We start from the raw sequence: 16,142 nt of genomic DNA on the forward strand, positions 1-16,142 counted from the left end.
AACAAGTTGCAGTATCATTCAGTGTCAGTTGGCGGTTTTCCTTCACTATGGCTTCAACTGCTGCAATGTTCTGTGGAGTCACATCTCGTTGTGCTTGACCCAGACGAGGAGCATCTTCCACTGAAGTCACACCATTTGCGAACTTCCTACTCTATTCGTAGACGTGCTGCTGTGACAAACATGCAACACCGTACTGAACCTTCATTCGTCGATGAATTTCAATAGGTTTCACACCTTCACTATGCAAAAACCGAATAACAGAACGCTGTTCTTCCCTGGTGTTAGTCGCAAGTGGGGCGGCCATCTTTATACTGCTACTTCGACAGTATGTGTGCATCTGCACTGTGTTGCCACCTACAGGCCATATGCACGCTGTTTGTAGCTCACTTACCAACTTACTGGATAACGGCCCGAAATTTCGATTTGTTATTGCAAATTTAAGGTTTTCATTTTACTCACCCTCGTATTATGTGATGAAATTCATATACCTTTTTAGATGTTGTTCTAATATTATCTATGCCATAGCATATTATGGGCTCCAAGGAGCCTCCCTTGATTCCGCTTACTTGTCTTGCCAAAACCCGAGGACCTTCAGGATAACTTTATGTTGGCTGCTGCCGTAGACATCCGCTTTCAATGTAGCAGTTGTCACGTGACTTCAGCAAATGCACACCCTTTGAATAATGCCTAAATGAAGGCAAGAAGGCCGCTGCCGCAATGCTTATATTTCTTTGGCAATCATGGGATTGTGCATCAGGAATTTATTCCCTGTAGTCAGATTGTCGCAGGTAAGTCTTTCTGCGAAGCAAACGGCCTGAGAGATAGGAGAATGATTGCTGCATCATGAACTGCACACTCGAAAATATCAGTATTTGTAACAAGCTTGCCTTGTCCTTTCTTGAATGTTTCTAGTTTTTCGTATGCACTACAGGGTCATGTTAACTGAGGAGCTACTTGATTGAGAAGTAGCGGCTCTGGTCTCGGTAACTGACAAACTCCTGGGAGAGCGGTGTGCTGACCACATGCACTCCATATCAGCATCCAGTGACGCCTATGAGCTGAGGATGACACGGCGGCCGGTCAGTACCATTGGCCCTTCATGGCCTGTTCGGGAGGAGTTACACGGTCACGTTGCTGCGGACTTATTCGATATATGTTCATAACTGTTTTTTTACTATGCTACGGATTATCTTCTACGTACGTAATTACGTTTAGTATTAACTCCTTGTATAGCGATTGTCGTTCACTGCTTCACTGGAGATGCGATTTGTGGCACCCTGTCCGACATGGATGATGAACTGCATGCTTCGACACCTGTTTACCATATTACTTCCCATGTACATTGTCCGCGTGGTCGAACGTATGCATTCACTGATTCATCTTGCAGAAACGCTAATATTCAATTTGCCACTTCTATCGGACTCTGCGAAATTCCTTGGGTTCCTTTCTGACGAAATTTCAACTTTGGCCTCTGCTGTTGAGAATACAATGCAATGATTGCTTTGTTTATCATTGCTATTGCTCTGCTTTGTGTCAACACCACTAGCACTATCGCACTGTTGTTACTTGTCGACTAAGCAGTTCAGCCACCCTCAGCCTCATACTGTGCCCACCATTGGATACCTCGAGTCTCGCCCCCTGTTGCCACTAGCAGCCAGTATTGTGGTTGCATGGTAGGCAACATGTGGGGTGTCGAACGCCGTAAACCGTAAACATCATTGGCAATTTGCGACCTCACGCACAAGGGGCTCCCTATCAGAGATGAAAAGATTGTCATAAAGAGAGGAATTCGTGGACGGCTCCATCAAACCAGTTAGAAGAATGACGACTCAAAAAAAAAAGTGTGGGGGGGGGGGGAGTTCTTCTATAAAATATCTCAAAATTTTTCCCAATTCCATACTATACACGACGTAAATCTGGGGGAATCCGTTGGATAATACACTATTGGCCATTAAAATTGCTACATCAAGAAGAAATGCAGATGATAAACGGCTATTCATTGCACAAACATATTATACTAGAACTGACATGTGATTGCATTTACACGCAATTTGGGTGGATAGAACCTGAGAAATCAGTACCCAGAACAACCACCTCTGGCCGTAATAACGGCCTTGATGCGCATGGACATTGAGTCAACAGAGCTTGGATGGCGTGTACAGGTACAGCTGCCCATGCAGCTTCAACACGATACCACAGTTCATCAAGAGTAGTGACTGGCATATTGTGACGAGCCAGTTGCTCGGCCACCTTTGACCAGACGTTTTCAATTGGTGAGAGATCTGTGAAATGTGCTGGCCAGGGCAGCAGTCCAACATTTTCTGTTTTCCAGAAAAGCCCGTACAGGACCTTCAACATGCGGTCGTGCATTATCCAGCTGAAATGTAGGGCTTCGCAGGGATCGAATGAAAGGTAGAGCCACGGGTCGTAACACATCTGAAATGTAACGTCCACTGTTCAAAGTGCCGTCAACGCGACCAAGAGGTGACCGAGACGTGTAACCAATGGCACACCATACCATCACGCTGGGTGATATGCCAGTGCGTTCATCCCTATGTCGCCAAACACGGATGCGACCATCATGATGCTGTAAACAGAATCTGGATTCATCCTAAAAAATGACGTTTTGCCATTCGTTCACCCAAGTTCGTCGTTGAGTACACCATCGCACGCGCTCCTGTCTGTGATGCAACGTCAAGGGTAACCGCAGCCATGGGCTCCGAGCTGATAGTCCATGCTGCTGCAAACATCGTCGAACTGTTCGTGCAGATGGTTGTTGTCTTGCAAACGTCCCCATCTGTTGAGTCAGGGATCGAGACGTGGCTGCACGATCTGTAACGGCCATGCAGATAAGATGCCTGTCATCTCGACTGCTAGTGATACGAGGCCGTTAGGATCCAGCACGGCGTTCCGTATTACCCTCCTGAACCCACCGATTCTATATTCTGCTAACAGTGATTGGATCTCGACCAACGCGAGCAGCAATGTCGCGATATGATAAACCGTAATCGCGATAGGCTACAATCCAACCTTTACCAAAGTCGGAAACGTGATGGTACGCTTTTCTCCTCCTTACACGAGGCATCACAACAACGTTTCAGCAGGCAACGACGGTCAACTGCTGTTTGCGTATGAGAAATCGGTTGTACGTGTCGCCACCGACGCCAACCTTGTGTGAATGCTCTGAAAAGCCAATCATTTGCATATCACAGCATCTTCTTCCTGTCGGTTAAATTTCGAGTCTGTAGCACGTCATCTTCGTGGTGTAGCAATTTAAATGGCCAGTAGTGTAGTAGTTTATACTATTTAGTATTCCTTCCTTCTCAGAATATGTTGCAATTTTTGATGAATGTGGACAGTTTCTGATGTGGACACCTACATATATGCAAACCACGGTCAAGTGCATGGCGGAGGATAATTACCGTGAACCATGTATTCAGTTTCTTCCCGTTCCACTCAAGCTAGGAGTGCGGGAAGAATGTTTGCTTAAACGCGTGCCTGCGTGCTGTAATTAGTCTAATCTTGTCTCCGCGGTCGCTGCGGAAGCGATACTTGGGAACCACGGATCGTCACCATAGATTCCGCATTTCATACTGGTTCTTGAAACATTGTCAGGAGGCCTTCGCTGGATAGTTGACGTCTGTCTAGAAACGACTGCCAGTTCCGGTTCTTCGGCTCATCAGTTTCGCTTTCCATGAGTCAGATTATCGTACGCTTCACTTCGTTGTATACTTTCAATATCCCCACTTCACCTGTTAGTCTTGTTGGGAATGGTCCTCCATGCTTGAGTAATATTTCTGGCGCGTTGCACGATTGTTTTGTAACAAAATCGTTTTGTAGAATGATTGCATTTTCCCAAAACTCTGTCATTGAACCTAAGTCTGTCACATGCCTTACCTTCGACTGAGCCTATGGAAATATTCCATTCCATATCCCTACAAATTGTTATATCCGTGTGTATGTATGGCTTGACTGATTTCAGATGTTAGTCATTGATGACGTTGTAGTCATGGGATAGTACGTTTTCATACGGAGAATTTTACATCTCTGAACATTTAAAAGAAGGCGCCAGTTTGATTGATTCCCCATATAATCATAATTTCGTTAATAAGTGCTGATGTGCTACTGAGTCAAACGCTTTTGAGATAACAAGAAATGCTGCATCTCCCTAACGGTCCTGATTCAAAGCTTTCATTATGTAATGAGAGAGAAAAATGCGAGCTAGGTTTCTCTTGAAGAAGTACAGTTACACGCAATTAGATCGCTGTTTTAGCGATACCGAAACACGCACGCAAAACACAACTCATATACATCTCGACGGTTGCGGCCGAAATTGTAATACGCTAGCTTTTCCCTTTTGTTGACACACTGCGTTATTTACGTCCAGAATTGCCATTATTGTTAAACTACGACTATTACGATACTGAACCACATTTTGTAATACAATGAAATAGCAGCAGCGAGAATGATTGTTGCATACATACTTTGTTTATATCTTAGAAACTACTCATTAATTATTGTTGACGTTGTCGGTAAATTGACATCATTATCAGCAATTCTGCCTTCGTAAAATCGAAGGAACTTGTCAGTTAGCAGTGAACTGACAACGTAATAATTCTTCTACAAAGAACAAATTCCGGCACCTCTCGTTGCAAGAATCCAAACTCAACCCTAGCAGACACAGCTCAAATGTTAGATGAAGAGGCCAGTAAATGTCAAGTCTTAATATCACTAACAGTCGTCTTACGCAATTTGAAACAAACAAGAATGACCTTTTATAGCAGAAGAAGACATTAATGGTCATACAGTGAAAGGCTTTGGAAAGTCGCTAGAGGGAGTTGGCACCACATCTGCACACACAAGTCACCTGATTCGAGTTAATTCCGGGAAGAAGTGTGGTGAGCTCTGACTCTATGTTCAATCTCGTCCCAGATGTGTTTGATTGGGTTTAGATTTGGCGAACGGGGGGGCCAGAACATCAATTGGAACTCGCCACTCTGTTCATCGAACCATTCCATGACACTCCCGGGCTTGTGATATGGCGCATAATTTTGTTGAAACGTGCTACTGCCGTCGGGAATCATGATATTACTGAAGGGGTGTAAGTGGGCTGCAACCAATGTACGATACTCCTCGGTCACCATGGGGCCTTGCAGTAGCTCCATTGGACGCATGGATGCCCGCATGAATGTTTCCCAGAGCATAATGGAGCTTCCACCAGCTTGCCTCCTTCCCACACTACATGTGTCAAGGAGCTCTTACCATGAAAGACAACAGATTCACGTCCTCCCACCGGCATGATGAAGAAGCTGTTGGGACTCATTAGACCGTACAACGCTCTGCCATTGCGCCTATAGTCAGTGCCGATGGTCACGTGACCATTTCAGCCGTAGTTGCCGATGTCGTGGTGTGAACTTAGAACATGCATGGAGGCCCATCGTTAGGAGTGTTCGGTGCACTGTGTGTTGAGGCACACTTGCACTTTGCACAGCATTAAAGTCTGACGTTAGTTACGTCTCTGTTCCCCGCCTGTCGTGTCTTACTAATCTGACCATCCGAAGACCACAGCATCCATCATGAGAGGTGGCCGCCCAACCCCGTCTGGGCATAGTTTCTCCTTTGTATCGCCACCTGTTGAAAACACTCATCCCAGCATTCCTCAAACGCCCGACAAGTCGTGCAGTTTCCGAAATGCTTGTGCCGAGCCTTCGGGCCCGTCACAATCCGCCCTCGGTCAAACTCAGGTGGATCGCTCGCCTTCCCCATTCTACACCCGCACAGCACGCTCACTGATGCCACATGTACCGTGTGTGTGTCTGAATAGCAGTCATTCCTGCTATCTTCTGGACGGGATAATATCGATAGAAGGTCGGTTGTCACACTGTTCTGGATGATCCGTGCATGTGACGATGTTACGAAATGATGTAAACACTGATTATGGTAATTACTAAGTTGTAACGATGTAAAGCCTTTGTTTTATGATCATCGTTCAATTTCGCTGGCTACGAACGACTAAAAGCTGTTTTTTTTATTACGTCATGTATGGATGTTGTCATTTTAAGATAGATTTTAATGATGTGTGAAGCCGTAATAGCACCGATCAATAATGTTTTATGATTTCAAGAAGGATATACTGTTAGCCGAAGCTACTAATCAATCTGAATGAAGAAAATTTCTTGTGCTACCTTGACTTCATGGGTGTTCAATCCCTGTTGTAAATAAATTTACAACAGATCGCATGTCTTCTGGTTGACAATGTCTACAAGCTAAACAATTTTGAGAATGGGATTTTCACTCTGCAGCGGAGTGTGCGCTGATATGAAACTTCCTGGCAGATTAAAACTGTGTGTGCCGGACCGAGACTCGAACTCGGGACCTTTGCCTTTGGGGGGGGGGGGGGGGGGGGGCAAGCGCTCTACCAACTGAGTTACCCAAGCACGACGCACGCCCCGTCCTCACAGCTTAACTTCCGACAGTACCTCGTCTCCTACCTTCCATACTTTACAGAAGCTCTCCTGCGAACCATGCAGGACTAGCACTCCTGAAAGAAAGGATAATTTTTAAATAATTTCGATTTAGACTTTGCTTCACTGTCTAGGGTTCAGAATGGAGTTATGCACTATCTTGGTAAGATACTGAATAAGATCGCCTCAACATAAAACAAGAATATCGGAGTCCCTACCAGTTCAAAAGAAAATTAAAACATATTTCACTATCCAGTCTTTCTACAGATTATCTCAGTATCTAGATACAAGGACAGAAAATTGCTGTTGTGCTCAGTAGCAGTGTTTTTTATAAAACTGTATGAAAAGTAATGATCTACGGAGAGTGTTGTACCTTACAATACTTTTCAGATATTCACCTGCAGCTATCGCCGTAACAGAAGTTGAATATAATTTTTTATTTCATTTTGAAATGACAGTATTCAATTTATGTTTGCAGCAGTCGTTTTTTGAAATTAAACAACCAACCTACCAACCAACCAATGCGAAGAAGAGGTGACCGAGACGTGTAACCAATGGCACCACGTACCATCACACCGGATGATACGCCAGTCTGGCGATGACGAATACACGCTTCCAATGTGCGTTCACCGCGATGTCGCCAAACACGGATGCGACCATCATGACGATGTAAATAGAACCTGGATTCATCCGAAAAAATGAGGTTTTGACATTCGTGCACCCAGGTTCGTCGTTGAGTACACCATCGCACGCGCTCCTGTCTGCGATGCAACGTCAAGGGTAACCGTAGCCACGGTCTCCGAGCTGTTAGTCCATGCTGCTGCAAACGTCGTCGAACTGTTCCTGCAGATGGTTGTTGTCTTGCAAACGTCCCCATCTGTTGACTCAGGGATCGAGACGTGGCTGCACGATCCGTTGCAGCCATGCGGATAAGATGCCTGTCATCTCGACTGCTAGTGATACGAGGCCGTTGGGATCCAGCACGGCGTTCCACCCTCCTGAACCCACAGATTCCATATTTTGCTAACAGTCATTGGATTTCGACCAAAGCGAGCAGCAATGTCGCGATACGATAAACCGTAGTCGCGATAGGCTACAATCTGACCTTTATCAAAGTCGGAATCGTGATGGTACGCATTTCTCCTCCTTACACGAGGCATCACAACATCGTTTCACCTGGCAACGCCGGTCAACCGCTGTTTGTGTATGAGAAATCGGTTGGAAACTTTCCTCATGTCAGCACGTTGCAGTTGTCACCACCGGCGTCAACCTTGTGTGAATGCTCTGAAGAGCTAATCATTTGCATATCACAGCATCTTCTTCCTGTCGGTTAAATTTCGCGTTGTAGCACGTCATATTCTTGGTGTAGGAATATTAATGGCCAGTAGTGTATTTGGTTAGAGTTGCAACATTGCTTAAATTCAGTGTGGGATGTACGATGAACGTATCCCTTAGGACAGTGCGGTGAAATTTGTCTTTAATGGGGTATGGTAGCAGACGACCGACGCGAGTGCCTTTTCTGAAAATACTACAGCGTCTGCAGCGCCTCTCCGGCGCTCGTGAATACACCGGTTGAACCCTACAAGACTGGAAATTTTTGGCCTGGTCAGATGAGTTCCGATTTCAGTTGGTAAGAGCTTATGGTAAGCTTCGATTGTGGCGTAGACCCCACGAAACCGTGGACCCAAATGTCAACAAGGCACTGTGCTATCTGCTGATGGCTCATGATGGCTGTGTTTATGTGGAATGAACTTGGTCCTCTGGTCCAACTGAACCGATCACTGACTGTAAATAATTAGATTCGGCTACTTGGAGACCATTTGCAGCGACTCATACAGTTCTTGTTCCGAAACTTATCACCAGGCAATCAAATGGTCGCGATTGGTATGAATAATATTCCGGACAATTCTTCCAACATGAATGACGTAGAACATTTATGAGACGTAATCTAGAGATCAGTTCGTGCACAAAATCTAACATTTATGAGGCGTAATCTAGAGGTCAGTTCGGGCACAAAATCATGCATCACTTGGGCAGTTATGGACGCCTATAGTGGCGGCATGGCTTGATATTTCTGTAGGGGACTTGCAACGACTTTTTAAGTCCATGAGACGCCGAGTTGCTGCACTAAACGGGGCAAAATGAGATTCGTCTTGATGTTATCAGGTATCCCATGACTTTCGTCACCCCCAGTGTATTCCATTCAAATTTATAAGTTCTGGGCCGGTCGGGGTGGCCGAGCGGTTCTGGGCGCTTCAGTCTGTAACCGCGCAACCGCTACGGCCTGCCTCGGGCATGGATGTGTGTGTTATCCTAGGTTAGTTAGGTTTAAGTATTCTAAGTTCTAGGGGGCTGATAACCTCAGATGTTAAGTCCCATAGTGCTCAGAGCCACTTGATTTGAACCGTAGCAGCCCCGGCAGTCAGTGAACTCCTCACGACGATGGCGGAGATGGCCATCGAAAGCTCGAGCATTTTATTCGAATTGACGCGGCTGGAAAACCGAGAACATTTTATTCAGTACAGCCTATAAACTGTTCTCCAAGATTCCCCAGGAAAGTTTCGAATCACATCTAAAAGAGGTAAAAGATCAGAAAAAAGTGGGATTTATCAAGAACCGATCCGTCACTGGTCATATATTTGTGTTAAAAGAAACAGTATCAAAATATTGGGAATACAGCTAAACAGTGGAACCATTACAAGTTCTGGAATCGAGATAATCTTGTCAATAGTGTATTCAACAGTGTGTGTTACATTATTAATCTATTCACACCAACATTGAATAAGTAAAATCAAATTAAGAAAAATTATCATCAAAAACCATTTACAAGATGAAAACGTTTTGAAACCGAAGGTATCAGTAAGTAACACAAATTTGGCCCGCCCTGTTGGCCGCGCGGTCTAACGCACGTCTTTCCGGGCGGGAAGGAGCGCCTGGTCCCCGGCACGAATCCGCCCGGCGGATTTGTGTCGAGGTCTGATTAGCCGTCCAGTCTGTGGATGGATTTTAGGTGGTTTTCCATCTGCCTCGGCAACTGCGGGCTGGTTCCCCTTATTCCGCCTCAGGTACACTATGTCGGCGATTGCTGCGCAAACAAGTTCTACACGTACGCGTACACGACCAGTACTCTACCACGCAAACATAGGGGTTACACTCGTCTGGTGTGAGACGTTCCCTGAGAGGTCCACCGGGGGCCGAACCGCACAATAACCCTGGGTTCGGTGTGGGGCGGTGGAGGGGTGAAGTGGACTGCGGTAGTCGTCGTGGGGTGGCGGACCACTGCGGCTGCGGCGCGGACGGAGCCTGTCCGTCGTTTCTAGGTACCCGGTTGACATAACATAACATAACACAAATTTTCATTTTAAAGTCAGGGAAAATTCTTAAGACGTTAAAGAAACAGTTCATTTGAAATTATCTCGTATTCCGTGGTATAAGTCTTCTTCCGTTTCAAGGTACGAGATGTTGCACGACCGACAAAGTTTCGCTTAACCGTCCACACGTTATGTAACGTTAAAAAGATACAGCGTATTACTCATGGTAAAAGTCTGTAACTAAAGAATTAACAATAGCCTCCAAATAGATTTAATATATTATACAGCAATTACGTATGTAGACCTCACAATATTTATAAACGCTGCGTAGAACACTATTATGTGGGCAATATATCATGACAGATGGCAGGGACCGCAAACAAACGAGAACTTAAGGCTAACCCAAGGGAGAGGAGTGGTGCGGGTGAATAAGCCCCGCCTCCCTCACGAAGGGCTACCATCCTACGTCCGTGTTGTGTGCTTCCACGAAAGCAGACCTGACCGTCATTAGGGATCAGTGATTCCTTTTGTTGTGGTGAGAGTCGCATAGAAATTCGTTTAAGAACCAGGCTTAGTATCACCACTCACTTTAAAACAAGAAAATAAAACAAGCAATCCATAACGCAAAGTAAATTGGAGAATTCACAGAATTTGGTAGTGGCTACAGCGCAATTGTTTGCTGTGGTTGGCAGTGGTAGTTCAGGTCCGACCTGTACGGGTATCTTATGCAACCATACTTCGAACCACTCCCCACCTAAAACCGCCACGATATGATCTTTGCATAATACCCCGTGTATCACAACAGAAAAAACGGTAGAAAAACTAGAAACTGCTTATGGTGGTCTCTAGTACGCTATACAACATGTGATTCTGTAAACGGTTTCTAGACCGAAACTTCGACTGGGAAATATTACATGTTCTTAGGTGTACTATCGTTCTGGTAGAACACTCTGCCCTACTACAAATACTTTCCTTGAATAATTTGATTGTAATCAAGTAAATATTAAAAAAAACTAGTTTTTAATTTCAATTGAATGAACCAATAAACAAGACCACTTCAGCTGCATGATAAACCCTTATCTCTGATCCAACTAGTTTCGCAGCGTCAGAGCCACGGCTTCACGGATAAAGATTCATTTCATAATCTATCCCAAGTGATAAGCAGTAGATAACCCAGTCGCGATAAAACTGTTTAACCGTCAAGAGGTCGGTAGCCCAATTTAAAACAGAATAGAGTACAGGGAACATCATCCCTATACAGGAAAACTAAGGCTTGACATCGGTGTGACAACATGAGGTCCGCAGTGACCGATTAGTTCGTTTAGGCCTTAGTTTTTCGGTATCGAGATGATTTTCCCTGCATTCACTCTGTTTTGAATTGGACTCACGACCTCTTGACGGTTAAAAAGTTTTATCACAAAAGGACAAAGAATGTTGGGTCATCTACAACTTAGCATTTGGAATAAATTATGAAATAAATCTGTATCCCTGAAGATGTGGCTCTAACGCTGCGAAACTAGTTGGATCAGAAATAAAGATTTAGCATATAGCTGAAGCAGTCTTATTCGTCATGACTCAGTTACAAAATTTTCTGGAGTGCACGAGTTGGTCTAAAAGCTAATGTGTTCACTGATGTCGACGCTAAACATGTACATACGAGGGTTGGAACTTTAATAGTGGCAACTATTTATTTACAGCCGTTACAAAATAGATATGTTTTTCAAAGTTTTACTGACCTACAAAGTAGTCACCAGCATTGTGTATAACCCGTTGCCAGCGATGTGGAAGTCGTAGGATACTCTTAGCAGTGCCAGTTGTATTGACTGTTCGAGCGGCGCGGTCTATTACCCGACAAATTTGTAGCAGTTCTGAAGCGAATGCCATGAAGTGTTTCCTTCAGTTTATAAACCGAGTTGAATTCACGAGGGCTTAAGTCAGGGGAGTTCAGTAGGTGGTATAGCACTTAGCAACCCCATCAGTCAAACAAAACAGTAACAGCTTGCACTATAAGTGCTTGAGCATTGTCATGCAAAATGATGGTCAAGTCCTGCAGAAAGTGTCTCTAAGCTGGTCGTAGGTTGTGTTCCAAAAATGAACAGCATGGAGACAGAAGTGATGACACTTTCTGCAGGACCTGACCATCATTTTGCAGGACAATGCTCAAGCACGTACAGTGCAAGCTGTTACTGATTTGTTTGACTGATGGGGCAGCTAAGTGCTATACCACCTACTATACTCCCCTGAATTAAGCCCTCGAGAGTTCAACTCGATTTCTAAACTGAAGAAAACACTTCATGGCGTTCGATTCAGAACTGCTACAAATTCGTCCGGCAATAGACCGCGCCGCTCGAACTGTCAACACAACTGGCACTGCTAAGAGTATCCTACGACTTCCAAATCGCTGGCAACGGGTTATACACAACGCTGGTGACTACTTTGAAGGTCAGTAAAACTTTGAAACACGTCTCTATTTTGTAAGAGCTGTAAATAAATAGTTGCCACTATTAAAGTTCCAACCATCGTACGTCATGTAAATTGACTTGTGCCACATCATTTCGATGAAACAAAATTTCAGTTGCTCTATGGTACTTGTAACTAACTAATTGACTAAACGTCTACTAACAGCAAATACAGTAGCTCTAAGCTCTAGTAAAACTAGAGGGCTAGCTTTCTTTACCCAGAATATCAGCTTCCTTACTAACTTACTCGATTAAATTTCGATGGCAAAAACGTCAAAGCATTAGGCAGTATAGTAGTAGTATATTGTTAATACAGTACAAAGATGAGATTTCTATGATACTTTTTCTAATTTTAATGTGTACCTTGACTCGTTGTACAACTCTGAAGGCTCTACTTCTTGCTGGGATCTGCGGAACATGGTGCGTGAATGAAAGAACGAATGAATGAAATCCTTAGAATTTCATTCATATCCTCCATAGGGTCGCAGGCAATGAAAAATTTCTAACCTGGGAGAAACCTATTTAGGGACATGATTCCACATATGCAAAAATGACAGAAAAATAAACATTTCAAATTAATTTTTACACATGTACGATGTAGGTAAAATAGCGAATTTTTCACAGTGACAGTTTCTATTCAAAAATTTGTATGAAAGGACGTACCTAGCCAAGGCAGAGGATGACAGTTGTTCTTCATCTCGCACCCCAACCCTACAACTAGAAAAGAGAAACTTCTCAAACTGAACTCTCATCTTCCTTACCAAACAGAGCTATCTGAGCCGTGTCGGCTTGTTTTCTTTCACAAATTCGCCGCCTGTTGCGCATGAATTCGCAGCCGCGGTATACGGGGTGGTCTACTGATAGCGACCGGGCAAATATCTCACGAAATAAGCATCAAACGAAAAAACTATAAAGGACGAAAGTCGTCTACCTTGAAGGGGGAAACGAGGTGGCGCTGTGGTTGCCCCGCTAGATTGCGCTGCCATAGGTAAAACGGATATAAACTGCGTTTTTTTAAAATAGGAATGCCCAGTTTTATTACATATTCGTGTAGTACGTAAAGAAATATGAATGTTTTAGTTGGACCAGAAATTGTTTATCTTGGTATATAGAGTGTTTTTTAATGATAATAAAATTCGTCAAATGGTGAATGATGAGTACTGAAAACCGTGGCCCAGTCCTTTCACGTGTTTGGTTAAGCCGCATTCTGGAAGGTGAGATTTCAGATCACTTCAATATCATTTTGGAGAAAAATAATATGCCATGGACATTGACTGGCAGCACGTCCGTGTCCATCTCAGATACTGGGAAGGTTCTTGCTCGTAGGCTGTATGACTGTATTTGAAAAAAATAAATTTCATAAGTCATTTCGGTGGCAGATGGGTTTGCAGAAATACACTGGTCATTATTGTTTGATTCCCTTCCTTGCTATTTATCGAGGCAAAAACATGTCACTGCCGTTTTTTAAGTGTCAAAAGATAATTTAAGTGAAACAATTAAAATAGCAGCTTCAGTAAAAGATACTTTTCGCTGTAATATATAAATTATCATCTTGTGATTCTCAACAACCAGCCTTTTGCCGTACTAAAGAATGTAGGTGCAAACTGACTTTTTCCGAGGAGCCCCCAGCAGGAAAAGCATCGGAAATGGAAATGCAGCCCAAGCTACGTGTGGAGTTACGGCGCTAATGCAAGTAAGCGTCTCTGTTACTGTAAATTATGGCAAATACCCACCTGATGAAGTCTTGTACAGCGGGTTCGCTAAGCTGCCAACGAACAAAAGTTTTTGCAGGCTCTCGAATGAGTGGGAGGGACTCCACAGGCGTCTGCCTAGCCGCCTCTACCAGGTCCACTTCCTTGAATATCTTGTAGCCTACAGATAGGTCGATCTCCGTCAGGTTTTCGTGCAACATCTGTGAATGAAACAGAAGAAAAGGTAAAAAAAAAAAAAATGCTAAAATTAGATTTAGGAGAAAAAATACTAGAAATGTTAAAAGGTTACTACTAAAAGGACAATACAAAAAAAAATTATTGGGCTGCTGAATAAGTTCGCAACGTTTTAGTAATTTCAATGAACACAACAGATACATATAATAGACTTGAGTCTTCAATAAAGTATTCACCTTCACTGTCTACAAGAGTCTGCCAACGATGGGATAACTTTCCTATCCTCCGAATGTAGAAATCATGTGGTTTTCAGGCTAAGAACTCGTCGAGCCATGTTCGGAACGCATTATAAGTTCCTTGGAGGTTATTTGATAGAGAGCAGAAAAGGTGAAAATCTGAGGGCGCAAGACCAAGCGAATAGGCTGGGTGCGGAGTGACTTCCCAACCCCAGACCCGTATAGTGTTTCCTGTCGCTCTAGTAGAATGCGGGCGGGCGTTATCGTGGAGTAACACCATTTCACGCAGTCTTCCTGGTCGTTGTTATTGTGTTGGGTCTGTAAGACGTATCAGTTGTCGGCAATAGGTGAGAGCAGTGATGGTCAGACCTCCGGGAACCAAATCGTAGTACATCACAACATCGCTGTTCTACCAGATACATAACATTATTTTGTGGCCGCGCAGGCATTCGTACGGGGAGATGCTGCTTTGTTTGGACACAACCATTCCTTTCTTTTCGTTTTGTTAGCAAAAAACACCATTTCTCGTCACCAGTAACGATACAGGATAGGAATGGTCAGTGTTGTCCACGAACCAACTGCAGAGATGTTTATATGACCATCCACTGATTTTTCTGATTTTGGTTTGGAGCATGCGGTACCCCTCCACCCGATTTTTGAACCTTCCCCACTGCAAGCAAACGTCGCACGATGGTGATATGGTCATGTTTCATGACATTTGCCGGTTCTCGAGAACAGCGACGTAGCCAATTGTGCCTTAATGCGTTTAAACTATGTACGCCAAACCCGGAAGTTCTTCCTGAACGTGGAGAGTCATTAATTTGAAAACGATCTTCCTTAAAACGAGAAAACCATTTTATTGCTTTGCTCTGTCGAATAGCATTAACACCATACACGGCGCAAATCTTTTCGGCTGCTTCCGCAGCTGTCACCCCTGTACGAAGTCAAACAGAAGAATATGTCGGAAAATTTCCGATTTCCCCACTTGGCACTCTGTTTTCTAGCGTACACAGCTCCAGTCACTATCTTAAAATGACATAATGATAATATGTAAATTCTAATAGGAACAGTAAACTACAAATAAAAAATGACAATAGAAATAGCAACATGCGAAACCAAAACGCTACGAACGTGTACACACTTTTTGATCCGCAAACTCTTCTCTGGTTTTAAGTTAGTACAAATGTCACCATTCCAGAAAGCATTATTCGGAGCGCTCTAAAATCACACATGGAATTGGAGAGATTCATTGTAGTGATATTCTACGCCAGTTGACGGTGTTATGTCGTAATCAGTCAAATGGCTCTAAGCTCCATGGGACTTAACATCTGAGGTCATCAGTCCCCTACACTTAGAACTACTTAAACCTAACTAACCTAAGGACATCACACACATCCATGCCCAAGGCAGGACTCGAACCTGCGGCCGTAGCAGCCGCGTGGTTCCGGACTGAAGGGACTAGAACCCTTCGACCACAGCGGCTTGCTGTAATCAGTCGCATCAGGATAAAGTGTTATTTAATATTAGCTTCTAATACCGCCAAAAAGATCTTTCGCACAACATATCGAAACTGTTGAGTCCAATTTAAAGATGATTTTAAAGAAGGTGAATTTGACCTATGGGTGTCGGCCTTCTTGTGCACTGGAATGGACGACGGCTCGAGGTCGAGGCGAGGATGCTGGCCAGTGGAAGCTTCAGGGAAACAGTAGTAACAAGGTAAGTTCTTTATTATGACTTGTGTAGCTACAAATGGACGTCTCGGCGCAGCGGCCATGCCCCTCTCGGC

General features: G+C 44.0%; 1 protein-coding gene across 1 annotated transcript in view; it reads right to left on the reverse strand.

The window, feature by feature from the left end:
- LOC124595428 (UDP-glucosyltransferase 2-like) overlaps positions 1 to 16,142 on the reverse strand; it is a 123,544-nt gene that overhangs the window by 73,946 nt on the left and 33,456 nt on the right. Inside the window, exon 3 of the mRNA XM_047134166.1 lies at positions 13,968 to 14,146. Within this exon, the coding sequence (XP_046990122.1) occupies positions 13,968 to 14,146 (179 nt within the window). The remainder of the gene's footprint in view (positions 1 to 13,967; positions 14,147 to 16,142) is intronic.

The sequence above is a fragment of the Schistocerca americana genome, chromosome 2 (assembly GCF_021461395.2).
Source record: "Schistocerca americana isolate TAMUIC-IGC-003095 chromosome 2, iqSchAmer2.1, whole genome shotgun sequence".
In the NCBI taxonomy this organism is placed as follows: domain Eukaryota; kingdom Metazoa; phylum Arthropoda; class Insecta; order Orthoptera; family Acrididae; genus Schistocerca; species Schistocerca americana.